The sequence below is a fragment of the Microcaecilia unicolor genome, chromosome 12, assembly GCF_901765095.1.
Source record: "Microcaecilia unicolor chromosome 12, aMicUni1.1, whole genome shotgun sequence".
NCBI lineage: Eukaryota > Metazoa > Chordata > Amphibia > Gymnophiona > Siphonopidae > Microcaecilia > Microcaecilia unicolor.
In genome coordinates this window covers 84,269,170-84,295,280 of record NC_044042.1, presented here as the reverse complement: position 1 = coordinate 84,295,280, position 26,111 = coordinate 84,269,170, and the positions used below count along the sequence as shown (strand labels likewise).

Below are 26,111 nucleotides of genomic sequence, written 5' to 3'. Positions count from 1 at the left end.
AAGTTCAACAGTCTACTTCTCGCAACCGGGGTCATTGTATTTATTAGCGGGCTCCATATATTCTGGAACCGCAACCCTGTCCTGGAGCTAAAGTCAACCACTCCCGTCCTCTCCATCCGCATCATCAAAATCATTCGTGTCCGCCACTGAGAGTATGACGGGTATTGACTGGTCACCCATTCAGACAAAATCACCTGCATGGCAGTCACAGTAGCCCTGTATACAAAGGCTGTGAATCCTTTTGGTATTGGGTGAATAAACACTGGGTGTCCCAGCAACAATCCCGAATTGCATGTCCATCTGGTTCGCCAGATAGTAGAGACATATTGTGTAAGCTGTTTCCAAAATTTAGCTATGCCTCTACATGTCCAAAGCATATGCCCCAAGGTAGCTCCAGCCTCCCTGCATTTAGGACACTCCCCCCACGGGGAGACCCCCATATGGAAAGCCCTCCTGGGGGGGATATAAAGTCTGAGTGCCACTTTATATTGAGTCTCCCAATGCGACATCATGATGGTACGTCTCTTCATAGTCAAAATGTAAGCTTTAAATTGCGCTACTGTAAGGTCCAACTGAATATCCTCTTTCCACTGAGTTAACAGCTTTACAAAATCAGGTTCCGGAACAGTATCTCTGATATGTCTATGATGAAATTTTAGTGGAACCCGTTGCTGCGCTGCTAGAGAAATTGCCGAAGCCAGCTCTTCTTGAACATCTTCAGCTAAATCCTCCCAGGGCAAAGACTGTATGTAGTGTTTTAGCTGTCCATAATGAAACTCATCTGAGGGGAGCAGATCAAATTCTTCCCGGAGCTCTTGGAACGGCTTTATCCTTCCTTCAAGGGTAACTGCATGTAATAGGTATACCATCCCTTTACGCTTCCATCTGTGAAAAGCTGGGTATAAAGTTCCAGGTGGAAAGGCGGGATTCCCGCAAATCGGCAGAAATGGGGTAGTTTTTGATGAAAATTTGTGCAATTTACAAACCCATTGCCACACCGCTTTCGCCGACCTCACTATTCCTGTCCGCTGTAGTATATACGGCAGGGAAGGCCCTGCCGTATGTAAGAAGGCACTGAAGTGCGTCTCTGGATATAGTTGTAACTCTATATGAGTATCCGAGTAATCCTGGGTTCCACGAAACCAGTCATTTACATGACGCATTCCACTTGCCACCGTCATATACTTAATGTTCAGCAAGCCCAGGCCTCCATACTCCACCGGGACAGTTAATGTTGTGTAAGACAGTCGTGGCTTTTTCTTTCTCCAAAGGAAAGTTTGCACCAGTTTTATCAACTTCTGTTCATCCACCTTTTTTAGGAATAGTGGGAGTGATTGGAATGTGTATAACCACCTGGGGACTATCACCATGTTAAATAGTGCAATTCTTCCCATGAGTGAGAGTGGTAGGTTCCCCCAGACCTCCAACTGTTTGGTAGTGTCCTGCAACAATCTCTGCACATTCTGCCCATAAAGTTTTGTTAGATCCCTGGTAATTGTGACTCCCAAATATTTCAAAGAGTTCTGTGTCCACTGTAATGGGAAAGTCCCTAGCCAATTTATCTGCTCTTCTGGCAACACCGGCAAGGCCATAGATTTATGTAGATTTAAACAAAAACCTGAGTGATTCCCATACTGTTCAATTTGCTGCAACAATCTTGGTAAGGTCCGTGGGGGCTCTCGTAGAATTACTAACAAATCATCTGCATAAGCTAATATTCTGATATCCTGCCCTGCTAACTTAACCCCTTGAAGATCTGGAGCCAAAGAGACCATACGCAGTAAGGGTTCCAGGGTCATGATAAACAACAAAGGGGATAGGGGACAACCTTGTCTAGTACCACGCTGTATTGTAAACTCTGGTTCCCGGACACCATTAATGAACACTCCCGCTTTGGGTTGACAATAGAGCGTTTGGACTGCGTACATGAACCAGCCTTCTATACCCATGGCCGCCAGTGTCTGGAACATGAACGTCCACCCCACCTGGTCAAACGCCTTTTCAGCGTCTAAACTTAATACCAGGGTGGGCGCCCCCTGTTGTTGACTGATCGCCATGGCCATATGTAGTAAATTTAAAACGAATTGGAGAAAATGTTTCTTCACTCAACGCGTAATTAAACTCTGGAATTCGTTGCCAGAGAGTGTGGTAAAGGCGGTTAGCTTAGCGGAGTTTAAAAGAGGTTTGGACGGCTTCCTAAAGGAAAAGTCCATGGACCGTTATTAAATGGACTTGGGGAAAATACACTATTTATGGGATAAGCAGTATAAAATGTTTTGTACATTTTTGGGATCTGGCCAGGTATTTGTGACCTGGATTGGCCACTGTTGGAAACAGGATGCTGGGCTCAATGGACCTTTGGTCTTTCCCAGTATGGCAATACTTATGTACTTATTATTATTATTATTAGCATTTTTATAGCGCTACCAGACGCATGCAGCGCTGAACACATGACACAAAGAAACAGTCCCTGCTCAAAAGAGCTTACAATCTAAGTAATACAGACAAACAAGACAGTTACGGGTGAGGGAAGTAATGGGTGAAAAGGGAGGAAGGGACAAGGGGAGGGCAATTGTGGCTAGGAGCTAAAATATTTAAATATTTTGTTATCTGGTCATTTTTATTTTTCAAATTGTGTTGGTCCCAGGCTCTGGTTTCCATTTCTTTTCCTAACTCACTTGCCAGGGTGCCCTGCCCATTTGACATTTCTTCTTTCTCCATGCTCACCATCCATCTTCCATCTCTGTGTACCTATCTTCCCCATTTTCAGCATATCCCTTCTCACTTCTCCTATACTTCTCTGTCCAGCATCTCCCCTATGTCCATCTCTCCACATTCATCATCACCACTCTGTCCCTATCCTCTCCCTTCCCCCCTGCAGGTCAAACACCTCTCTCTCTTTCCTGTAGCCAGCCAGCCATCACCATGGGTCCAGTGCCTCTCATTTCCCTCCAACCGTTTATTTTTCTTTACTTATTTACAAAAAGTTACAATCTGAGCGGAGTACAATAAAACAAACATAATCAAATTACATAAAACACCATCAATATACTCAACAAACATAAACAGAGCCTTAATCTTGAGGAGGAGGAGTGGCCTAGTGGTTAGAGCACTGGTTTTGCAATCCAGAGGTTCCTGGTTCAAATCCCACTGCTGCTCCTTGTGATCTTGGGAAGTCACTTAACCCTCCATTGCCTCAGGTACAAACTTAGATTGTGAGCCCTCCTGGGACAGAGAAATATCCAGTGTACCTGAATGTAACTCATCTTGAGGTACTACTGAAAAAGGTGTGAGCAAAATCTAAATAAATAAGCCCAAGCCCCCACCAACTATGCTTCAGAGAATGCTTTCTGAAACAACAAAGCCTTTATCTGCTTCTTAAATACTGCCAAATAAGTCAACTGCTGTACAGAAAGAAGGCAAAGCATTCCACAAATGAGGTCCAAAAACAGAAAAAAGTTGCACGCAAATAGTCTGCAGTTGAATACTGCAGATAGAGGGAACAGTCAACCATTCTTGATCCTGCGATCACAAGGATCTCGTAGGATAATACTTCTGCAACTTTTGAACCACAGCATAAGGAGCCTCATCGTGCAGTGCCTTAAAAACCAATACCAGCAGTTTAAATTGAATTTTTTTTTTTTTTACCACAGGGTGGTTAAGTTTTGCTCCCGCACCTCCAGTAAATGGTCCCCATCCATCCCTGTGTCATTCTCTAGTACAGAGTTCAGCAAAAGGCCATGGTAGAACACTGACACCAAATGGACTTTTAGGGAACAGCAGTGAGAATTCAGACAATATTTCATAATTTTACACAAACTACTACTACTTGTCACTTCTATAGCGCTACAAGGCATACGCAGCGCTGTACACCATACACAAAAGACAGTCCCTGCTCAAAGAGCTTACAATCTAAGTAAGACAGGTAAACAGAACAATTAAGAGGTAATGGAAATAAAGAGGTGGGGTACAGGGCAAGTAAGTAGTGGTTAAGAGTCAAAAGCAGTGTCAAAGAGGTGGGCTTTTAGCCTGGACTTGAAAACAGCCAAAGACGGGGCTAGACGTACAGGCTCTGGAAGTCGATTCCAGGCGTGAGGTGCAGCGAGATAAAAGGAACGGAGTCTGGAATTAGCAGTAGAGGAGAAGGGGACAGCATTAATTATAATATATAATTATATATATATATAATATAAATTTTTTTTTTTTTTTTTTTAGAAACTCAGCAGAATAGGAAAACAATGCAAAAGTATCATAACATCTACAAACACTGCCACAAAGTTGCTATAAATAGCATTCTAAGACTCTTATCCAGGGGGTGCATTTAGTTTCCTATTCCGCTGAGGACGTTTTGTGTACTTCTCCAACACAACACCCACTCCTATGTATCATTCCCTATCAGTTTGAGTTCTGTCCATAACTGTGTCAATTTCAACCAGGCTGACTTGCGAGTCGAATGCAAGAGCATTGGGCAATTAGACACTGTGGTCAAACCTTCAACCTCAATTTTTTGCCGTTGCCCCACCCCCAACAGTTCTATAAATATATATAATTGGGCATCTTGCTTTGAAATAGTAAACTTCATTTCATGTATAGTTAAATAATGAGGCCAGTTATGAAACGTCATTTTATCTGGGTGCATGGGTATTTGAAAATGTCCATCCTCCCTAAGGGTATGCAGTGGTGATACCTAGCTGTCAGGCTGTATTGTTCTACTTGTTACCCCCAGAAACTGCCAACCTGGTCAGTTACCTGGTCTGCCTAATGGTTAAGTTGATCCTGTTGATTAAAGTTACAGGCTCTGAATGTTTGTTTGTTTTTTCTCTCACTCTTCCGTAGGTGTCTTGGTGACTCATTCTGCTGTGATGGACAGTGCTGTTCCCAAAGCAGAATCTATCTAGACAACAGCTGGTATGGGTAAGGACTGAACTTGTGCCTTTAAGATACCCTTTCCCACTACATATGGTACAAGCGTAATCAATGTGTACCAGGCCTTACAGGTTATCAGGGGAATTGGTCAAGGTCACCCAGGGCTTTTGGTTTTGCCCCATGACATGAGTGAAGATGTTCCAGGCATGCAGTGAGCTATCAACCATAGGCATACACTTCAGGAATACAGAGGAGGAGGAGGAGGGGGGCTGGCACTCTTCATCCCCAGGAAACAGCTTTAACCAGGATAATCTCTGTGCCAGTAGAAAGGGTGTAAGGTTCTCTAGCATAAGATGACCTCAATATTCAGCAAGAGAAAAGTCTGGGCTCCTTTGGAACAATACTTTCAATCTTTAAAAATTACATTATAGTCCTAACGTAGTATGTGTGGACAGATGTGTTCTCCCTTGTTTGGGATAATGTATGTGGCATCATACTGACAGTGTATTTCTTTTTTTTCTCTGTTATGTTTTCACATTTTCATAGTTCCATGTATTTTCATAAAATTCAATAAAATATAATTGAAAAAAAAAAGACAAACAGCTAGGCATGGTGAAAAGCTTTCGTCCATTTTTCTGCATTTCTGTGGTGTAGGCCTCATTTCGATCTATTCAAGTATTGTGTTTGCCCACAGATCACCCACAAATGCTGTTGCTGTTTGTAACACAGACGGTCACATCCTAAATTAGTTGGTCATCAGAGAATTCTATCCTGCTCTCCCTACTCTGGGAGATCAAAGCAGTTAGAAGAAGATCAGGGATGATGTTTAGAAGTTGTGACATTGATTCCCTAATGAATCGAGTGGGAAAGGGTATGGAGAGAAGCCCTTCATGATGGCTGTCTGATGGGAAGCCCAGTATGATCATTCTATGAGTAGGGTCCGGTGTGAAGAAGCAGGGTGTGAACAGTGTCATCTTCCTGATCAGAGCTAATTTGGAAGAAATGGTCAGGTGCAGTGACCTCTTGGGCTTCCAGACAGTAACAAAATACAGGTGAAAGTTTATGGGTTGGGGACTTGTCCTGGTTTTAACCCCATTGTGTCTCTGGACTGTGAGGGCCAGTTTTTGTAAGAGAAGTTGGCGCCTACAAGTTCAAACTGAGCATCGTAAAGCCAGGGTAAATGTAGCCTAGTCCAGGCAAGTTGATGTGGGCTTTTCCAGTGCCGGAGGAAAGGATTTGCCTATGTTCCTTCTTTGTGTACTTGTTCGAGCTGAGAATGATGTCTCTGTCCTTTTTCTTCCAGACCCCTTTTCATCTCCATGTTGGTGGCTTTCTTCTTCATATGCCTCTGTGGCCTCTGCAACTGCTTGTGTAAGTCCAGCACCCCAGCACCCACAGAAAATTTGCAAGAAGGCCTACCCCCTCTCCCTGCCATGGATCCCAGAATTCCTACCATCATCATCACCCTACCACAGCAACATCCAGAGCAGCCACCGCCCTATAATGAGGTAAGCACCTGGGTTGCCTAGAGGCACGTCCTCCCATCATGCTGTGCACCTGCTTCCTGGCTAGGGCTGATAGGTGGGTATTGCCCAGTGGGAGTTTGAGTCAATTGGGCAGATGTAGAACAGGCAGCCTTCATCTTCCCCTGCTGCCTAGATTGGAAACCTGTCCAGGACAGGGAACTCCTTTAACTCTTCTATAATTGTGCGATAGGTTTTCATTAAAAGCGGTGAAAATGAATAGTGCACACATGCTGATTTATTGTATGTTGTTTTGTTTTGTGTTGTTTTTTTGATAGGTTACCTCTAAGCCATTCCTGTATCCAGCACCAATAGGTCAACCTCCATCTTACAACAGTGTGGTTGCAGAAGATCCTCTCTCCAGGGAAATTCATGTCCAGTTGGCCTTGTAAATAGCCAGGAAGTAGCACCCGGCTTGTCTGAGAGCTCATGGGAATCTTAGGGGGAGGGAGCAAGCCATTCCAGCACTTTGCCATTTTTTTTCCATGAAGGGGGCTACAGAGAGAAGACACCAGCAGCCTTGCAGAATGATGCCTGGACCAAACAAATAAGGGATACGCACCCCAGATGCTCATGACCTTCATCCCCAGAACAGAGTGGCAGCTCTGCCTGGCTTTTATCTCTGGATGGCCAGAAGTCCACTTCCCCCGGATTGGGTTTCTGTGACTTTTTTTTTTTGCTTTCACCAGACTGCAGTCAGTGAGCTAAAGTGCTTGGCCACTAACCGCCAAATCAGTCTACTGAAGAGAAAAACTTAAGTGATATGAAAGGGACAAAAGGCTGCTGGTTAATGCTGGGCTGGATCAAAAAACAGCTTCTGAGACCCTCACCTGCCACAGGGACTGGAATATACACTGTGTGTCTCTCGCTGACCCCATGCAATAAGGTTGCACCTGCTGACTGCACACAAGAACCAGGACAGCAAGTACATGGCTATGGGCCATTCTGAATTACCAAGAGAGGGTGGGGTCATTTATTAGCCAGATCTGTACCTAGAGCTGTGGTGTTTGAACTCGAGCACAGCGAGGCTGCTGACTGAGAAAAAACTGATTGCAATTTTCTACTAGCAAACAATTTTTTCTACTGTGTAGATTGTATTCTTTTTTATTTATTTGATCAATTTTTATATATATTTAGAAATTTAAATATACGTTTTTATTTAAAATCAATAAAACTGTGTAGATTTTTGTCTTAAAAACAAAATGACCTTGTCTGGCTTAAGCTAGAGCTGAAGGGAGTAGCCTTCCTCCTATAGCAGTGGGCTGAGAACCAAGAAAGTTAGGGTTCAAATCCTGCTTCTGTTAACACTCCTTGGGCAGGTTACATTATCTGCCACTGCCTCAGGTCTCCACTTAAGAGAGTAAGATCTATAGAGCCAGGGACATGGTGCAACTGAACATCTATCACCACTCTTACAGCACTGCATATTAGGTATGGGCACCCAGAAAATCTTTGTGTTTTCATTTTGAAATGTTTTTTCATTTCCAATAACTGTTGTTAATATTGTTATAAAGGGCAATTCTGTTACAGGGTGTTTATATTTGCGTGCCGTTTGGGCATGAAAATGTAAGGAAAATTGGCACTTGTGCACATAAGTGGTGGCAAATAGGCTGAGCACTATTCTGTAAAGGTGCACATAAGTGGCATAGTGCTCAAGTGGGAGGGGCATGGGCGTGGCTCTCACACAACTTAGATAAAATATTGTATGCTATACACCTTTCCTGAATTTAGGCACCTGCACGTACACAAGCTTTAGGGCTGCTATAACTGTGTGTGCTTAAAATGTTAGATATGCCAATACCGGGTTACACTATTATTCTATAACAGAAGTGAGGTGTCTAGATTCAGTTATAACAGTGCTTCTTGACCCATTCCTTGGGGTACACCCATTCTATTCTGTAACTTTTACTGCTGTAATTGTCTATTGCTTATGTTTGACTTATTCTTGCTGTACACCACCTTGAGTAAATTCCTTCAAAAAGGCATCCTAATAAACAAAATAAATATTCCACTTTTATCTCAGCAATTCAAAGTGGATTACAAAAGATACATTCTTAACTGAAAGGAATTACATCCAAATAAAGAAACAGATATAGTTCCTTAAGACATATAAAATGTATACAACGAAAATAAATACGTTTTTAAAGAGCTTTTATGAACAAAAAAAAAAAGGTATAATCAGACAAATCTCTACCGGTGAAGTATTCCACATTCTTGCACCCTGGAATACAAAAGAACGCTCTGATAAATGATTTCTGAGTCATCCCTCTAACTGAGGGAAGACAAAGCAACAATGTTTTTGAACTTCTCAAGCCAGGTCTATTTTTTTAAAAAATAGGAATAGACCTCCGATCATACCTGAGTTTAATCCATAAAACCTTTATAAATCAAGCAGGCAATTTTAAAAATAAATTTGAGGCTCTGTTCGCAGCCAATGTAATTCTCTTAGAAGAGGAGTAACCTCCAGTGTATTTACTCAGTCTAAAAATCAATCTGGCAGTAGTATTTTGCAGAAGTTGTAATCTCTTCTGCTTCTTATTTATAGTGTAGTATAATTACAGTAATTAATTAGGACATCCATAATGAATATGCATGAGAGATTTGCACACCAAGGAAGTACTGCATGCAAATCTATCTCGTGCATACTTATTGTGGATAGGCTGAAGACATGACTTGCTGGGTGTGCCCCGAGGACTGGGTTGAGAAGCACTGTTATTGAATGGACTTCTATCATGCATCCTCAAGTTGCCTAGATTCAAGCACCCGGTTATGGAATTGCTTCCACAAAGGCTGAATATCACTGCTTTCTAAATATTCACAAATACTGTCTGTCAGGGTAACAGCACCAAGTAAATACCATGGCCAGCATTTGAAAAAATGCTCTGCACTGAGTCTGAATATTGATTTTGTTTATTTTCATAAGCGTCTGTACTGTTCTGGGATTTTAAATTCCTGTAGTAACAGTTAATGATATTGTGCATTTTAAAAAAACACACAGGTTAGTCTCATGGCAAGAAAAGTTGAGCCTGAAAGCAAGTTGCTGGGCTCCTGGGGAGACGGGAGACCTGTCTTCTGACACTCTTGATGGTTAGTAGGGATGTGCATTCCTTTGAAATGACATCATTGCATGTCATTTTAAAAATGAAAACAAACAGGAGAAAATATGTAATTTCATGTTTTTCAGGTGGTGTTAAAAGTGCACGCTCCGACAACGAAAGACTGGGCACTCTTAATGACATTGCTTCCATAAGAAAAAAAAAAAACACTCTCCCCTCCTCACCCCCCCCAAAAAAGTGAACATTCTTGGAAATGGCATGATATGAACATTTGCTGCATACCTCTAATCATTGGTGGTAGATAAAATCTTAAAACAACAAAGCAGCAAACAGGGCAAAGACCTCTACAAAACGTCAGTTGGAACAAAGTAAAATAGAGGTTGACCCAATGACAAAACCAATATAGGAAGTGTTGCTTAGGAAAATTTATTGCACTGGACCCGACATGGGCTGTGTTTTGACAGACACAAACCACCTACCTCAGGGGTCACCAAAGTTTTTTGTAAGCCAAAATTGCTCTTTTCACAAAATCGAGGTGAAGTTTGTTCTGCATTCCGTTGGCACCCATTGCTTTGATTCTGTTGCTGTGTTTACCCACCTTTTTTGTATCAATCACAAGAGAAATCTTGCCTTACCAAAAAAAAACTTTGGTGACCCCTGTGGGTAGGTAGTTTGTGTCTGCCAGAACACGGCACATGTTGGGTCCAGTTTTGGTGCCTTCAATAAAGATAAAATCTTAAGCACAGACTGAATGCTTAGCAACTTAGGGTGGCAGAGTACCAATTCTCTGCACTGGTAAGAAGGCCATCACTGCCACACGTTCATCTGGTTCACTACACCTGCACACCTTTCAGCCTTTGAAACCTCTTGGTTGGGGATATTAGCTGCCTCCAGGTCAGCAGGAACAGGCTGAGTCAGTCCAGGTTTCTCGGAGGGCCAATGATACTACTTTTCTGAAGAGAAATGGACTTGTGATTCCAGTTAATTAGGAGGGCTGATGAAAGCAGGGCTGGCTTCGTTACTTCTTCCCCTGACTCCTGCTGTCCTTGCCATTTGCAGGGCACAGACCATGGAAGTCTGTCCAGCACTGGCCTTGTTCCCCAACTACTGAAGCTGTCATTGAAGCCCTACTCCAGCCCATCCAAATCTGTCCAGCCATGATCAGACCATATAAGTCTGCCCAGCACTGGCTTTCTTTCCCAATTACTGAAGTTGCCATCTAAGCACCACTTAGATTGTTTGGTTCCACTTGTCCTACTTCAAACTCCCTGGAATGAACTTTTTTTTTTTTTTTTTTTTTAAACCTTGAAAATATCTCCCTAATGAGAGATCGCACACCCCAGTCACCCAGCTCTGAGCCACTTCTATCTGTTCAGTTATTTCTCACCTCTGCAATAAAGCTGCTTCTCTTCAGACTTCTACCTCCAACCACTGCTACAGCTCTCAGAATTACGGAGTCTCTGTGCCCTGGGGCAACACTTCTGAGCATCTGATTGTGAGTAAATTATCTGTATTTATGCAATAAAGGAAACTTCAGAAAAATAATAGAGACTTCAGGTGTGCCAAGGTTATACTCCAAGATACTGAGACTTTAAGTTAACAAGTCTTAAGAGTCTTGGCAAATTATATTCTAGTCTTATGGGTACATGGACAAGTTTTATCTAAATCAGGTGCAGCAACGTCGGCGAAATCTGCAAAGAAAGAACATGAGTGCACCAATCCACTGTATGACAAAGAGGGGCATAATCGAACGAAAACGTCTATCTCCATGGGCGTTTATCTCCGAGAACGGATCCGTGAAGGGGCGGACCGAACCGTATTTTTGAAAAAAATAGACGTCCATGTTTTATTCGACAATTTGTGAGCTGGGTGTTTTTGTTTTTCAGCGATAATGGAAAATGAAAGCGCCCAGCTCAAAAACGAATAAATCCAAGGCATTTGTTCGTGGGAGGGGCCAGGATTTGTAGTGCACTGGTCTCCCTCACATGCCAGGACACCAACCGGGCACCCTAGAGGGCACTTTTACAAAAACAAAAAAAAAAGTAAAAGAGCTCCCAGGTGCATAGCACCCTTCCCTTGTGTGTTGAGCCCCCCCAAATCCCCCTCAAAACCCACTGCCCACAAGTCTACACCATTACTATAGCCCTAAGGGGTGAAGGGGGGCACCTACAGGTGGGTACAGTGGGTTTGGGGGGGTTGGACGACTAAGCATTAAGCAGCACAATTGTAACAGGTAGGGGGGAGATGGGGCTGGGTCCACCTGCCTGAAGTCCACTGCACCCCCTAACAACTGCTCCAGGGACCTGCATACTGCTGCCAGGGAGGTGGGTATGACATTTGAGGGTGAAAATAAAAAGTTGTGAAACATCATTTTTTTGTGGTGGGAGGGGGTTAGTGACCACTGGGGGAGTCAGGGGAGGTCATCCCCGATTCCCTCTGGGGGTGATCTGGTCATTTAGGGCACTTTTTGGGGCCTTATTCGTGAAAAAACAGGGTCTAGGAAAAGTGCCCTAAATTCTAGCTACAAACGCATATTTTTTTTTCCATTATCGGCGAAAGGCGCCCATCTCTGTTCGGGTGATAACCATGCCCTAGTCCCGCCTTCACCACGCCTCCGACACCCCCCCGTCAACTTTGTACGCTTCCGCGATGGAGTGCAGTTGAAAACGTCCAAGTTCAGCTTTCGATTATACCGCGTTATTCGTTTTTGTGAGATAAACGTCCATCTCCCGATTTAGGTCGGAACTTGGGCGTTTTTCTCGTTCGATTATAAGCAGGAAAATGACGGAGCCTGCGCCCGACGCCATGTCCAGTTCACTGAAACAGCGTTGGCTGAAATAACCAATGTAGTGGCTCAGGCCAATGTTTCCTCTAAGGAGTAGCCTGATGTGTGCAATTTTTTTTCGTGTGAATAATCAGTTTTAAAAACCAACAATTTTTGAGCGCATGTATTAGCAATGCATTTCTGTATGTAGAACAAAAAAATATATTTTTGTGAGCAGCCATGTAAAATCTGTGAGCGATGCTTCTAAAATGTATAAGCAATCGCTCACGTGGAACATTAGTTCAGGCCCTGAGATCTTGTTTGGAACAACTGTTGGGTGAAATCACCTACCTTGAAAATGTGCTTGCCAAAACAATCTATCAACAGTAGAACAGTGTGTCTCAGTGGTGGAGGATTCCTCTTGTAACATAACATAGTAGATGTTGGCAGATAAAGACCTGTATGGTCCATCCAGTCTGCCCAACAAGATAAATCATTATATATGGTATGTATACCTGTTCTTGATTTATCCTTGCCAGAAGTGTGCCCAGCACTGGCCTTATTCTAAAATTTCTGAAGTAGTTGTCAAAGCCCCTGAAAAGTGCCACTCCAGCCCATCCAAATCTACTCAGCCTCCATCAGGGCACAGACCGTAGAAGTCAGCCCAGCACCAGTTTTCCTACCTAATCTCCGTTAATCTTCTTTGGATCCGATCCTTCTAAAAAGGATTCCTTTACATAGTAAACTTGGAGGGGCATAATCGAAAGCAAACGCCTATTTCCATGAGTGTCTATATCCGAAAATGGGTACGTGAAGAGGAGGGACAGACCGTATTTTCGAAAAAAAATGGACGTCTTTTTTTGTTTTTCGAAAATACGGTTTGTACGGACCAAATGCCATGGATTTGTTTGTTTCTGAGCTGGGCGTTTGTTTTTTTTTAGCGATAATGAAAAATAAAAACGCCTAGCTCAAAAACGTCCTAATCCGAGCCATTTGGTCGTGGGAGGGGCCACAATTTGTAGTACACTGGCCCCCCCTTGACATGCCAGGACACCAACTGGTCACCCTAGAGGTCAGTGCGGTGGACTTCAGAAACAGCTCCCACATGCATTGCTCCCTTACCACAGGGGCCGAGCCCCCAACCCTCCTCCCCCAAACCCCACTACCCACAAATGTACAACACTACCATAGCTCTAAGGGGTGAAGGGGGCACCTACATGTGGGTACAATGGGGTTTGGAGGCCTCCCATTTACCAGCACAAGTGTTACAGGTAGGGGGGATGGGCCTGGGTCCGCTTGCCTGAAGTGCACTGCGGTACCCACTAAAAGTGCTCCAGGGACCTGCATACACGCAGGCCTCTAGGACTTGTTACTGCTGTATAACCTGGGCACACCAGTTGACACCTGAAGACTAATCTGTCCGAAAACGTCCTTTATTGAAATAAGCACATTTACTCACAGTTAACTGCAGATCAGAGGTTGTGCCTCACTGGCAAAGAGTCTCCCTGGTACTGAGATTAGCAGTAGGTCCGAGCTGGCAGAATGCTGTACAATGCCCTCTTTCAGCAACATTCAAGGTAAGAACTAGGTTCTGTAACGTGGCTAATGCATGAAAGGGATCTAAAACTGGCTTACAAAAATGGCCACTACTACCTCATGGACTACCAGAAACAAAACAGGGCACACTCTGACCCAGTAAGCAGAGGGAAAAGCACCATGGGAGTAGAGCCTACCAACTACCAACATTGTGAGCATTCAACACAAGCTAGTGGAATCACGGAACCCAATGCATTGCTGATGTGACTCTGCAGTGCCCTTAACAGAAAAGGTGTCACACTCACCCGAGACCCACATCAGAACCAGGGAAAGGCTGTCAGAGGATAGAACACATTCTGCTGTCATTGAGGTGGGTACGGAATTTGAGGCTGGCATACAGGCTGGAAAAAAAGTTTGTAAAGTGGGTTTCTTTTGGTGGGAGGGGGTTAGTGACCACTGGGGGAGTCAGGGCAGGTGATCCCCGATTTCCTCCGGTGGTCATCTGGTCAGTTGGGGCACTTTTCTGGGACTTGTTCATGAAAAAAAAGGGTCCAAAAAATGTGAAAACTAAGGAAAAAAAACTGCAGTACTGGCTAGAGTAAATACGTAAACTAATACAAGGAAATAAGGCTCTAGCTCAGAAGATATTCACAATAGCTCAAATGATAGAGAGAAAAAGCCCTCAGAAACCTGTCACACTTGGTGTCAGGTTTGAAGCACTGTATACTTGATTAATTAACTGACATTGTATACAGTGCTCAGTTTCTATCTTTTCCCTTAAGTGTTGGGGGATTATGCGTTTGAAAGTGAGAGTTTTTTGCCCAATGATAGAAACTGAGCACTGTATACAATGTCAGTTAATTAATCAAGTATACAGTGCTTCAAACCTGACACCAAGTGTGACAGGTTTCTGAGGGCTTTTTCTCTCTATCATTTGAGCTATTGTGAATATCTTCTGAGCTAGAGCCTTATTTCCTTCCAAAAAAAGTGACCCAAAATCGCAGTAAAAATGCCTTTTTTTTCCATTATCAGCTAAAGACGCCCATCTCTCCTCGGCTGATAACCACGCCCCAGTCCTGCCTTCACCACGCCTCTGACACGCCCCCATCAACTTTATTCGTTCCGGCGACTGAGTATAGTTGAAGACGCCCAAAATTGGCTTTCGATTATACCTATTTGGGCACCCGCGAGAGAAAGACATCCATCTCCCAATTTAGGTCAGAATATAGGCGTTTTTCTCTTTCGATTTTAAGGTGGATAGTAAATGACGGCAGATAAAGACCTGTACGGTCCATCCAGCCTGCCCAACAAGATAAACTTATTTTACATGGTATGTAATACTTTATATGTATACTTGAGTTTGAGTTGTCCTTGCCTTTCTCAGGGCCCAGACCGTAAAAGTCTGCCCAGCACTCTTCCTTTACTAACAGTTCTGAAGCCAACGTCGAAGCCCCTTAAAATTTACACTCCAGCCCCTCCATATCTATACAGTCATGATCAGGGCACAGACCATAGAAGTCCACCCTGCACCGGTTTTATTCTCCAAATACCGGCGTCACCACTGGGGCGCATGCTCAATTTCATTAAAACGAGCATGCCGGACGTGAGGGGAAGAGAGCAGGAGAGGTGATGCGGTGGCGCAGGAGACAAGCACTGGACAAAGGCTTCAGCTGGCGGGGGTTGGGGACCCCCAGCAGCCAAGGTATATGCAGCGACAGCAGTGGGTGGGGAGCAGCAAACTAAAATGTGCCCCCCCTCCACTTTGAGTTCTGACCCCCCCCCCTCCCACCTTGAGGTCTGGCTACCCCCCTGGTCCTACTTGTTTGGGGGGGGGGGAGTTGGATTATTGTGGATACAGCGCATGTTTACACAGGGCCGTGCCTAGGGTCTCCGGCGCCCCCCTGCAGTTGGCCTCTCCGCCCCCCCCGCCCGAAAACGAGCGCTACACTACCCACGCTCTTCTCCCCAGATCCTTTTTTTTTTGTTTAAATTTACCTCTCCGGCACGTGGCAGCGTAGGCAGCGTTAGTGAGGAGGCGGCGCTCCCCCGCCCCGACGTGTCTTGTCTTCGCTGTGTCCCGCCTTCTTCTGACGTCAGAAATGACGTCAGAAGAAGGCGGAACCGAGCGAAGGGAAGACACGTCGGGGCGGCCGGGAGAGCGCTGCCTCCTTCTCACTAACGCTGCCTACGCTGCCGCGCGCCGGAGAGGTAAATTTAAACAAAAAAAAAAGGACCTGGGGAGAAGAGGGCGAGGTAAGCATGGTGCGGCGGGGCGCCCCCCAGAGGATGGCGCCCTCCTGCCATGCTTACCTCGCTTACCGCGTCGGCACGGCCCTGTGTTTACATTTAACTCATAAGAATTACTATACTGTGTCAGACAAAAGTCTTTGGAAATTTTAAGCATTCCTCCGCCCAGCTACTCCTTCATGCCACCCGGTTGCCAAAACTTTCTGAGAAGAACACTATGGTATCAAATGTGTAAATATTAAGAAAAACACTGATTAGTCCAAGATTTTGTTGATAATATTGCAAATTTGTGCTACTGTATGTGATATTCTTTAACATTTTAAAAATTAAAATATATGAATTTTCCAAGTATATGAACATACTAGCTTCCTTTTTATCCACAAATGAAGTATTGTGAATGTAGGAGTAAGTTCACTTCCGGCCCTGGCTCCGCCCTTAGTTCCACTTCCTTTTTATCTACAAATTAAGCCCTGGGTGAGACCACAGTTAGAATATTATGTCCAATTCTGGAGGCCATACCACCACACTCAACATGGCTATTAGACAGACTGAAGGTAATTTAGGGAAAGGCTATGAAGAAGGTGCAGAATGGAACAAACCTGCTTTTGTCAGTGGAAACTGGGCCCCCATAGGCTGTGAATTGGGTACCTCCTAGGTATCCAAGACCTTACCTTTGGTCTCACATCTGTTTTTCTTATCAGAAATGTCCATGTTTACACTGCCAGAGACCTTCCCCTCCCACCCTTATTAGTTAGTAACTGAGGGAGAGAAACATTCCTTTTTCTGTGTACGTGCATGGTACCCTGGCCAGGCTCTGTGCATGTGTACATATTTGATTGGTTGCCCTGTCTAGGCTGTGCCCTATTTTTGGGCTGGGCAGGAGTCACTGCTGTTCTAGATTAGAGCCAAGACTAGCCTCATAACATTTGATTTGTTGTGGTTGTCCAGGTCCTTGCCATGTACGAATAAGAGGAACTAACATTTTAACCATCATGTTGTGACTTTCTTCTTATCCAGTACTAAGACGCGGTAAAACCCAGACAACTATAACAATCATGACATCAGCCACGGAAGCCCATGAAATCTCACATTTGTCTTTACTGATGTATGGAATAAACTCCCAGAGATGGACTTAGAAATGGTAACAGAATTTTAAAAAGCCTGGATGATCGCAGAGGATGCCCAGTGTAACAAGGGGTGGGGGGAGCCAGAGATCAGCTCAGTTTTGCGGCTTTGCAGGTCCAGTGCAGCCGGACAGACTAGAGGGGGCTAATGATCCCCTATCTGTTGTCATGTTATAGTGTAGAGGTCCTTTTGTTCTGCTATTTTGGGGTCCTGCAGTGACCTCTAGTGGCTGTACTAAGTAATATAGGTTTGACTTTCACCTTGCACTTTCCAGAAAGGAGTCCCCTTGGTGAGTATTTTGCCAGGGGAGAACTTGAAGACTAGTTGTGGAGGGAACTTGCAAGGGGTATAAAACCCTGTGTTTAGTTCAAATCTTTATCTTTTGCCTCTCTGGCCACTGATCTGCGTGTGAGGGGACAGCCCATCTACCCTAAAGGCCTTAGTCAACTAGCCACAGCACACATCCAAGGGAGTTCTGGCTAGCTTTAGTCAGAACATCTAATTAGAAGAAACCTCAGAGCAGTAACAGCAGCTGCTTAAGCTCTGTACTGTTATTGGGACACTGAAAACAGGGTACCCAGTGTACCCACTCTTAGGGCTAAGGAGAATAGAAGAAGCTTGGCAGAGTTGTGTATTTCCAGCAGAACCCCAAGACCACCTATCATTCGTACAGGATCCTGGGACAGCCCCAGAGGCCTGCAGAAACAAGAACCACTTACGGCAACAGTTCTCCTAGGGATATCTCACATCCACCCAGGACTGAGCCACCAGCATCTCTGCTGTGGAGCCTCAGAAGTCGAGTCTTGCAGCATCCTTGACAAACACTGTAAGTGGTAATCTTCGAAACATACTTATCCTGTCAGCTACATTATAATTGAGAGCTGAGAGGATATAAACATTATCTCCATCTCAACCTTTTCTCCTCATGAGAGTAAGAGACATCGGAGTTGATGTTCAAAGCAATTTGACTAGCCAGAAATGGCTCCTGACGGATTAAATCGCCTATTCGGGGCTAAACATTAATTTTCAGTGGTTAGTGCTGCTGGAACTAACCAGTTAGCGGTGAAATGAAAACCAGCTATTTTGGGGGCACTTTACGCAGTAACCTATAGCCGGTTAAGTGCTGAATATTGCACTTAAGCAGCTATATGTTAGCCGGCTCCAGAAACCTGGAAATTCAATGCCAGTGCTCGGACATGGTCCAGCATTGAATTTCCAGGTTTAATGCCAGCAGAAGTCAGCAAAACATTGCTCACTGCTGGTTAAATATCAGGCTATTTATATATATTGTTTGAATACTACCTCTGCCATATTCACTGCCTTTGTTACTGCAAGTGTCGCACTTAATTATTTGACAAGACTTTAAGTAAATTTATTGGTTCAGAACACCAGTCCTGGAATGGTCTGCCTTATTGACCTTGTGGTGTGCAGCATGTGTGCCTACAGCCTCCTGTTGTCTGCCAGTCTGCTTCTGGTCCCAAACCAATAAGTGCTTTGTGAGTGGTCTCCCATGCAGTCTCCAGGATACCCAAGGAACCCACATTTATTTTATTATTTAGATTTTGCTCACACCTTTTTTTCAGTAGTAGCTCAAGGTGAGTTACATTCAGGTACTCTGGATATTTCTTTGTCCCAGGAGGGCTCACAATCTACATTTATACCTGAGGCAATGGAGGGTTAAGTGACTTGCCCAAGATCACAAGGAGCAGCAGTGGGATTTGAACCAGCCACCTCTGGATTGCAAGACTGGTGCTCTAACCACTAGGCCACCCCTCCACTCCTTAATTAGCAAAAGAACAGGGTCGTGAGGTTGTGATACTGCAAACCACCACTTTTTAATTCCTCAAGAGCTGAGACAAGGGGTGAGGTGCTAAGTGTAGTCCTAGGATAACGTCTGAGTGGGAGAGATGAGATATAACTCTCAAGGCTCTACCTCTGTGAATCTTCCTCTGCCTGCTTGTATCCCAAGTCAACAAAGAGTAAATCTATAAGGAGGCTCCTAAGTGCTAGAAAACATCTATTTGAATCCTATTTTATTTAAAAAAAAGTGTGCCTACTTTTCTTTATAGAATAGTAGCACAAGCCATCTTCTGTGCACCTACTGTGCCAGTATGGATATTGACATCAGCCACAGAGCTAGTGTAAAAGTTCATGGCTAGATTGCACAGGAAAGCACGCAGATTATAAGATTTTATCATCAATGTGAATAAAAGAGCACCCTGCCATGCTCCACCTAAGTGTAGGTCCACTTGAAAAGTTCATACCATCACATTGTGGTGCAACTACATAGTATTTGTTCACATATGTGCACACATGACTAGAATATCAGCATCACATGTGCTCTTGCTACCTAAATTAAGAAATTCCTCATAGAATTACCATCAAATAGCACAGCTATTCTTACTACTACTACTTATCATTTCTATAGCGCTACAAGGCATGCGCAGCGCTGTACACCATACATGAAAAAGACAGTCCCTGCTCAAAGAGCTCACAATCTAAAAATGGAATGTTGCTAGTGGAATAGCAACATTCCATGTAGAATCTCAAATAGTAGCAACAGAATCTCCAATAGTAGCAACATTCCATGTTCCACTGCACTAACCACTAGGCTACTCCTCCATTAGCAACATTCCAGCTAGAAGCCTGCCCTTGCAGATCAGCAATGCAGTCGCGCAGGCTTCTGTTTCTGTGAGTCTGACGTACGTGCAGGACGTCAGACTCACAGAAACAGAAGCCTGCGCGGCTGCGTTGCTGATCTGCAAGGGCAGGCTTCTACATTACTACTACTACTACTACTTATCACTTCTATAGCGCTACAAGGCATACGCAGCACTGTACACCATACATGAAAAAGACAGTCCCTGCTCAAAGAGCTCACAATCTAAACAGGACAGACAAACAGACAGAACAACTAAGAGGTAAGGGAATTAAAGAGGTGGGGATAAAAGGGTACAGGGCAAGTGAGTAGTGGTTAGGAGTCAAAAGCAGCGTTAAAGAGGTGGGCTTTTAGCCTGGATTTGAAAATGGGCAAAGACGGGGCTAGACGTACAGGCTCGGGAAGTCTATTCCAGGCGTGAGGTGCAGCGAGATAAAAGGAACGGAGTCTGGAAATAGCAGAAGAGCAGAAGGGGACAGACAAGAGAGATTTATCCACAGAATGGAGTACCCGAGGGGGGGGGCATAGGGAGAGACAAGAGTGGAGAGGTACTGGGGAGCGGTAGAGTGAATGCACTTATAGGTCAGTAAGAGAAGTTTGAATTGAATGCGGAAATGGATAGGGAGCCAGTGAAGTGACTTGAGGGCCGCCGAGAGACTGAGCTGGGTCTGGGGCAGGGCCACTGCCCTCTCCGTTAGGATTGCCGCTGCTGGCCCCCTCCCCCCCCCCTTGTCGCAACTCCAAATACCTTGGTGGGCTGGGATCCCGAGGCCCCACCAGCAGTCTTCCTCCAGAGCTGCTCTTCACTCCACCCTATTGCCTGCCCTGCCCCTGCAGCCTGCTTTTTCTCTCAGGTCGTGCATGCTCAGTTTCAAAACCAAGCATGTGTGGCCTGAGGGGAAAAGCAGCCGCTTGGCAGGCAATGTGGCAGAGTGAAGAGCAGTGCTGGAAGAAGACCTCTTCTGCTGGTGGGGCCTGGCCCAGAGGCCCTGGCCCAAGGTCTTGCTGTGTCTGCTACTCCCCAGCCTCCAAGAGGGGCCCGGCGACAGAGTTTTCTCTCTACTGTTCCTGTTGAGACGTGATCACCCGGGTCCCGTCGGGAGCAGGAGAGAGACCCCCAGCGGCCAGGACCAGGGAATTCTCCCTCTCCCCCCCCCCCCCCCCCCCACGGCAGCCCTGACAGTCTTAAGAAGACACATGTCCAGTCTGACTGGCCTTAGAGCAAGTGAATTTTTAACACAATCCAGTCTTCAACAAGTCAAGCACAGAGTCACAAAAGCTGATCTTCTCCCTCTTCTCTGAAGATGTGGGCTCCATGGGTTCCCTTATGCATGACTAATGGACTTGCTCATGGTCTCAAAGTTTTTGAGACAGGTATTCTCTGAAATCTTGAGGGGTAATCATTGTTGATCGGCATCCTTCTCTGGAGCTGTCTTGGTTTACTGTCATGATTTAAAAGCGTCAGCTAAAATGAGAAGCTGAATTTCTCAGATGTTGCTGGCCATGAGATATGCTCCTGCCAAGCTCTTATTGCTTACTGGCACACTAAGCTATTTATTTATTTATTTGGATTTTGCTCACACCTTTTTTTAGTAGTAGCTGAAGATGAGTTACATTCAAGTACACTAGGTATTTCCCTTTTGGGGTACTTCTCAGAAATTTTGATATACCAGAAAAAGCATCCCCCCCCCCCCCCCCCCCCCCCCGGTTTCTAAAATTTATTATTTGTTACCTTATACTAAGAAATCTTCTGACCAATTGTTAGTGGAGGGTTCTGAAGTTCCATTTGATAAGTTAAACTTGATTCAGACGATAGAGGATGAAACTATTGGACTTCAAACTGCTACTTTAATAGTAGATTTTGTTTTACAACCAGATCGAGATTGGATTTTGAAAACATTCTTCCGTCTTAGACAAAAATTATTTTTGAATCATAAAATCAAGAGTTTTTCCTGATGTATCTAGACAGACTCAACGTACTCTCTAGTTAAGGGGGACCTTCTGGCTTAACTTTCCTTGTAAATGTGTGATTTATTTTTATTTATTTGTTGCATTTGTATCCCACATTTTCCCACTTTTTTGCAGGCTCAATTTGGCTTACATATTGCCATTAACAGCGTTAGCCAATTCCAGTCTGAACAAATACATGGTACGAATGAATACAAGGTGATGTTGTGGTAGATAAGGTGCATGTAAGGTAGGTGTAGATGGGGTAACTTAGGGAGGGGGGGAGGAAGAGTCAGGTAACGTCCTTTCTGTTCTTTGGTTGCATTGTGTCGCTGGTGTCCATGTATTTTTATGTTGGGTCGGTGGGGTATGCTCTTTTGAACAGGACCGTTTTTACTAATTTCTGGAAAGTAAGGTGGTCTGGCATAGTGATCAAATAATATATTTTTAAAAACCAGATCATTTAATGACCTTCTTGGACTCTAACGCCAATTTTTTAAAAAGGTTCCAGAGGAGATCTGGGAAATTATAGACCGGTGAGTCCGATGTCGGTGCCGGGCAAAATGGTAGAGACTATTATTAAGAACAAAATTACAGAGCATATTCAAAGGCATGGATTAATGAGACAAAGTCAACATGGATTTAGTGAAGGGAAATCTTGCCTCACCAATCTACTACATTTCTTTGAAGGGGTGAACAAATGTGGATAAAAGTGAGCCGCTTGATATTGTGTATCTGGATTTTCAGAAGGCGTTTGACAAAGTACCTCATGAAAGACTCCAGAGGAAATTGGAGAGTCATGGGATAGGAGATAGTGTTCTATTGTGGATTAAAAACTGGTTAAAAGATAGAAAACAGAGAGTAGGGATAAATGGTCATTATTCTCAATGGAGAAAGGTAGTTAGTGGGGTTCCCCAGGAGTCTGTGCTAGGACCGCTGCTTTTTAACATATTTATAAATGACCTGGAGATGGGAGTAACTAGTGAGGTAATTAAATTTGCTGATGACACAGTTATTCAAAGTCGTTAAATTGCGGGAGGATTGTGAAATTTACAAGAGGACCTTACAAGACTGGGAGTCTAAATGGCAGATGACATTTAATGTGAGCAAGTGCAAAGTGATGCATGTTGGAAAGAGGAACCCGAATTATAGCTATGTCATGCAAGGTTCCACGTTAGGAGTCACGGACCAAGAAAGGGATCTAGGCGTTGTCGTTGATGATAGTTGAAACCTTCTGCTCAGTGTGTGGTGGCGGCTAAGAAAGCAAATAGAATGCTAGGTATTATTAGGAAAGGAATGGAAAACAAAAAATGAGGATGTTATAATGCCTTTGTATCGCTCCATGGTGCGACCGCACCTCGAATATTGTGTTCAGTTCTGGTCGCAGTATCTCAAAAAAGATATAGTGAAATTAGAAAAGGTGCAGAGAAGGGCGACGAAAATTATAAAGGGGATGGGACGACTTCCCTATGAGGAAAGGCTAAAGCGGCTAGGGCTCTTCAGCTTGGAGAAAAGGCAGCTGAGGGGAGATATGATAGAGGTCTATAAAATAATGAGTGGAATTGAACGGTTAGATGTGAAGCGTCTGTTCACGCTTTCCAAAAACACTAGGACTAGGGGGCATGCGATGAATCTACAATGTAGTAAATTTAAAACGAATAAGAGAAAATGTTTCTTCACTCAACGTGTAATTAAACTTTGGAATTCGTTGCCAGAGAATGTGGTAAAGGTGGTTAGCTTAGCGGAGTTTTAAAAAGGTTTGGACGGCTTCCTAAAGGAAAAGCCCATAGACCGTTATTAAATGGACTTGGGGAAAATCCACTATTTCTGGGATAAGCAGTATAAAATGTTTTGTACTTTTTTGGGATCTTGCCAGGTATTTGTGATCTGGATTGGCCACTGTTGAAAACAGGATGCTGGGCTTGATGGACCTTTGGTCTTTCCCAGTATGGCAATACTTATATACTAAATAGGTCCCTATCCCTTCTCCCGTTATCGGCTCCTGTAACTTCTACTCCGTAATTTCGTAGTGGCTTGAGGTTGATCTTCAACTATTTTCTCTTAATGTTGCTCATGTTTGATCTATTCTTACTGTACACTGCCTTGAGTGAATTCCTTCAAAAAGGCTGTAAATAAATCCTAATAAATAAATAAAACTGAGTCACAGGGCAGCTCTGCATATCAAACCAACACTCAGGCATTCATATACAGACACAGATACACAGCCCATGGCTCCTTTAGAAGCACGTATGCAGCCACCTCTGGGGTATATGACCTTGGTGGTGAGCTGAAGGGTGTCTATTATAATTTGAATACATCAAGGCACATCTTAGTGAGATAAACCTTAATTATATACTTTTAAAACAAACAACTTTTAAAAATGGGAATAAAAGAACCCCCTCCCCATACTGAGCATTATGAATTTGCTTTTTTATAAGTGTTTTTCTTAATAATCTAAAAGACTGAATTGCCAACTCATCCCAGATCAAACAAATGATCCATTAAGAGAATCAGAACAATCTGTTCATGCATTCGGGTAAAACCAGGCTTGGGTTAATCTGGTTGGTTGACCTGGAATGAGGCTGCAATAATAACCAAAAGATCCTAATCTGTGAAACACAGGGGATTGTAGGGCAGCAGCAGTGCAGCAAGTATCAACAAATCCCCCCCCCCCCCCCCACCACACCTTTTTCTTTTTGCATTTCCATGGAGGGGCGTAGCCACGGGTGGGCCTAGGCCCACCCAGCAGTTGAGCACCCTTAACAACACCGGCAGCAGAGTTCCTTTATCAGCACGGCAACGGAGGGTGCAGGCTGAGCTCCCACGATCCTGCATCTACCTCCGTCTCAGCAGTAGCGATAGCGATTCATAAATGCTGCCTACTAATTCTAACCCGGAAGCATCTCCTCTGCTGCGTCCCGCCCCCATTATCACAACTTCCTGTTTCTGCTGGGACAGGATGTGGCAGAGGAGACGCTTCAAGGTTAGCGGCGGTAGGTAGCATCTGGGAATCGCTGCCGCTGAGAGAGAGGGAGGCAGATACAGGATCGTGGGAGCTTAGCCTGCTTCCTCCAATACCGGCGCTGTTAAGGGTGGTGCCCCATTGAAGCGAGAGGGAGAGTTGGGGAGGTCTCCTTCCGAAAGATAGATGCTGCATGGGGGGGGGGGGGCATGAGGTGGAGAGGGGTGAGAGAAAATTGTGGGACATAGGGTAGAGGGGCATGCTGTATTGGGAGGGGAGAGGGACAATGTTGCATAGCGAGGGGAGAGGGATGAGAGAGGGAGAAATGTTGGACATGGGGTGGTAAGGAGGGGAAGATGGTGAAAAATTGGACATGATGGTGGAGGGCAGGAAGAGATGCTGTAGGAGGAAGCGAGAGATGTTGGATGGGGCACAAGGGAGGGGGAGAGGCAGAAATGTTGGACATGGCAGTGGAAGAGAGAAAATGCTGCATGGGGGGAGGGGGGAAGAGAAGTGTTGGACCCATGGCACAAGAGAGGGATAAATGGTAGAAAGTGGGAGAGAGGGAGATATACTGGACCTGGGGGGTGAGAGGGAGAGAGAAACACAGGAGGTGGAGAGGGGAGAAAGGAGATGTTGGATTCAGGAGCAGAAGGATGATGGAGAGATGCTGGACAGTGGGAGTGAGGGAAGAGAGAGGGAGGAATGTTGGAACATGGGGGAGAGGGCAGGAGGGAAGAGAGAAGGGGCAGAGAGATGTAAGGCTACAAGAGTGGGGTGGGGAGAAAGAGGGAGCAGATCCTGGGCTAGAAGGGTGGAGGGAATTAAGATGGTGGGAATGGTGGAACCATGTGGGAGACGCCAGGAGGGGGAGGAAGAGGGTGGCAAGGAAATGAATAAAAAGATAGTGATTACAGAGGATAGAAATACAGTAATGAAAGGGAATGGAGGGCTGAGGAAGGAGTGAGATGGGGAAATGGAAAAGCTAGTGGGTGAGAGAAGAAGATGAAAATCTGATAGGTAGCTGTAAACTAAAAGGAGAACAGTGAGAGGGTGAAATTTAAGTTGACAGCAAGGCAGAAAGAAGGAAAAAAGAGAGGAACGAGCTAAAAAAAATAAGAACAGTCAATATGTCAGAAGCAGGTGTAGTGAAGGTAAAAAAAGACAAATGGACAGCAGCCACTTGAAAGAGCATTAGAAGACGACAGACAGGAAAGCAGAAAAGAAACTGCAACCAACATGATGGAAAAATACAATGTCCAGACCACAAAGGTAGAAAAAAGCAATGTATTTTGAATGTTTTAAATGGAGTATGTTGGCTTTGGGAAATCTACATAGCAAATGTGTTTGTATCGTGCTCAGGAGAAAGGAAATCCATTTCTAGTTTTATTTCTACAGTTTTGCAGTATATGCTAAGTTTAACCTT

At 44.5% G+C, this 26,111-nt stretch overlaps 1 protein-coding gene across 3 annotated transcripts in view; it reads left to right on the top strand.

Moving 5' to 3' along the window:
• The window catches only part of TMEM92 (transmembrane protein 92), a 35,876-nt gene extending 28,380 nt beyond the window's left edge, over positions 1-7,496 (top strand). For all 3 annotated transcript variants that reach the window (XM_030221920.1, XM_030221919.1, XM_030221917.1), the window contains exons 3-5: positions 4,837-4,914; positions 6,170-6,374; positions 6,668-7,496. In XM_030221920.1, coding sequence (XP_030077780.1) covers positions 4,837-4,914; positions 6,170-6,374; positions 6,668-6,781 — 397 coding nt within the window. In that variant the 3' untranslated portion in view covers positions 6,782-7,496. The remainder of the gene's footprint in view (positions 1-4,836; positions 4,915-6,169; positions 6,375-6,667) is intronic.
• The last annotated feature ends 18,615 nt before the right edge of the window (positions 7,497-26,111 follow it).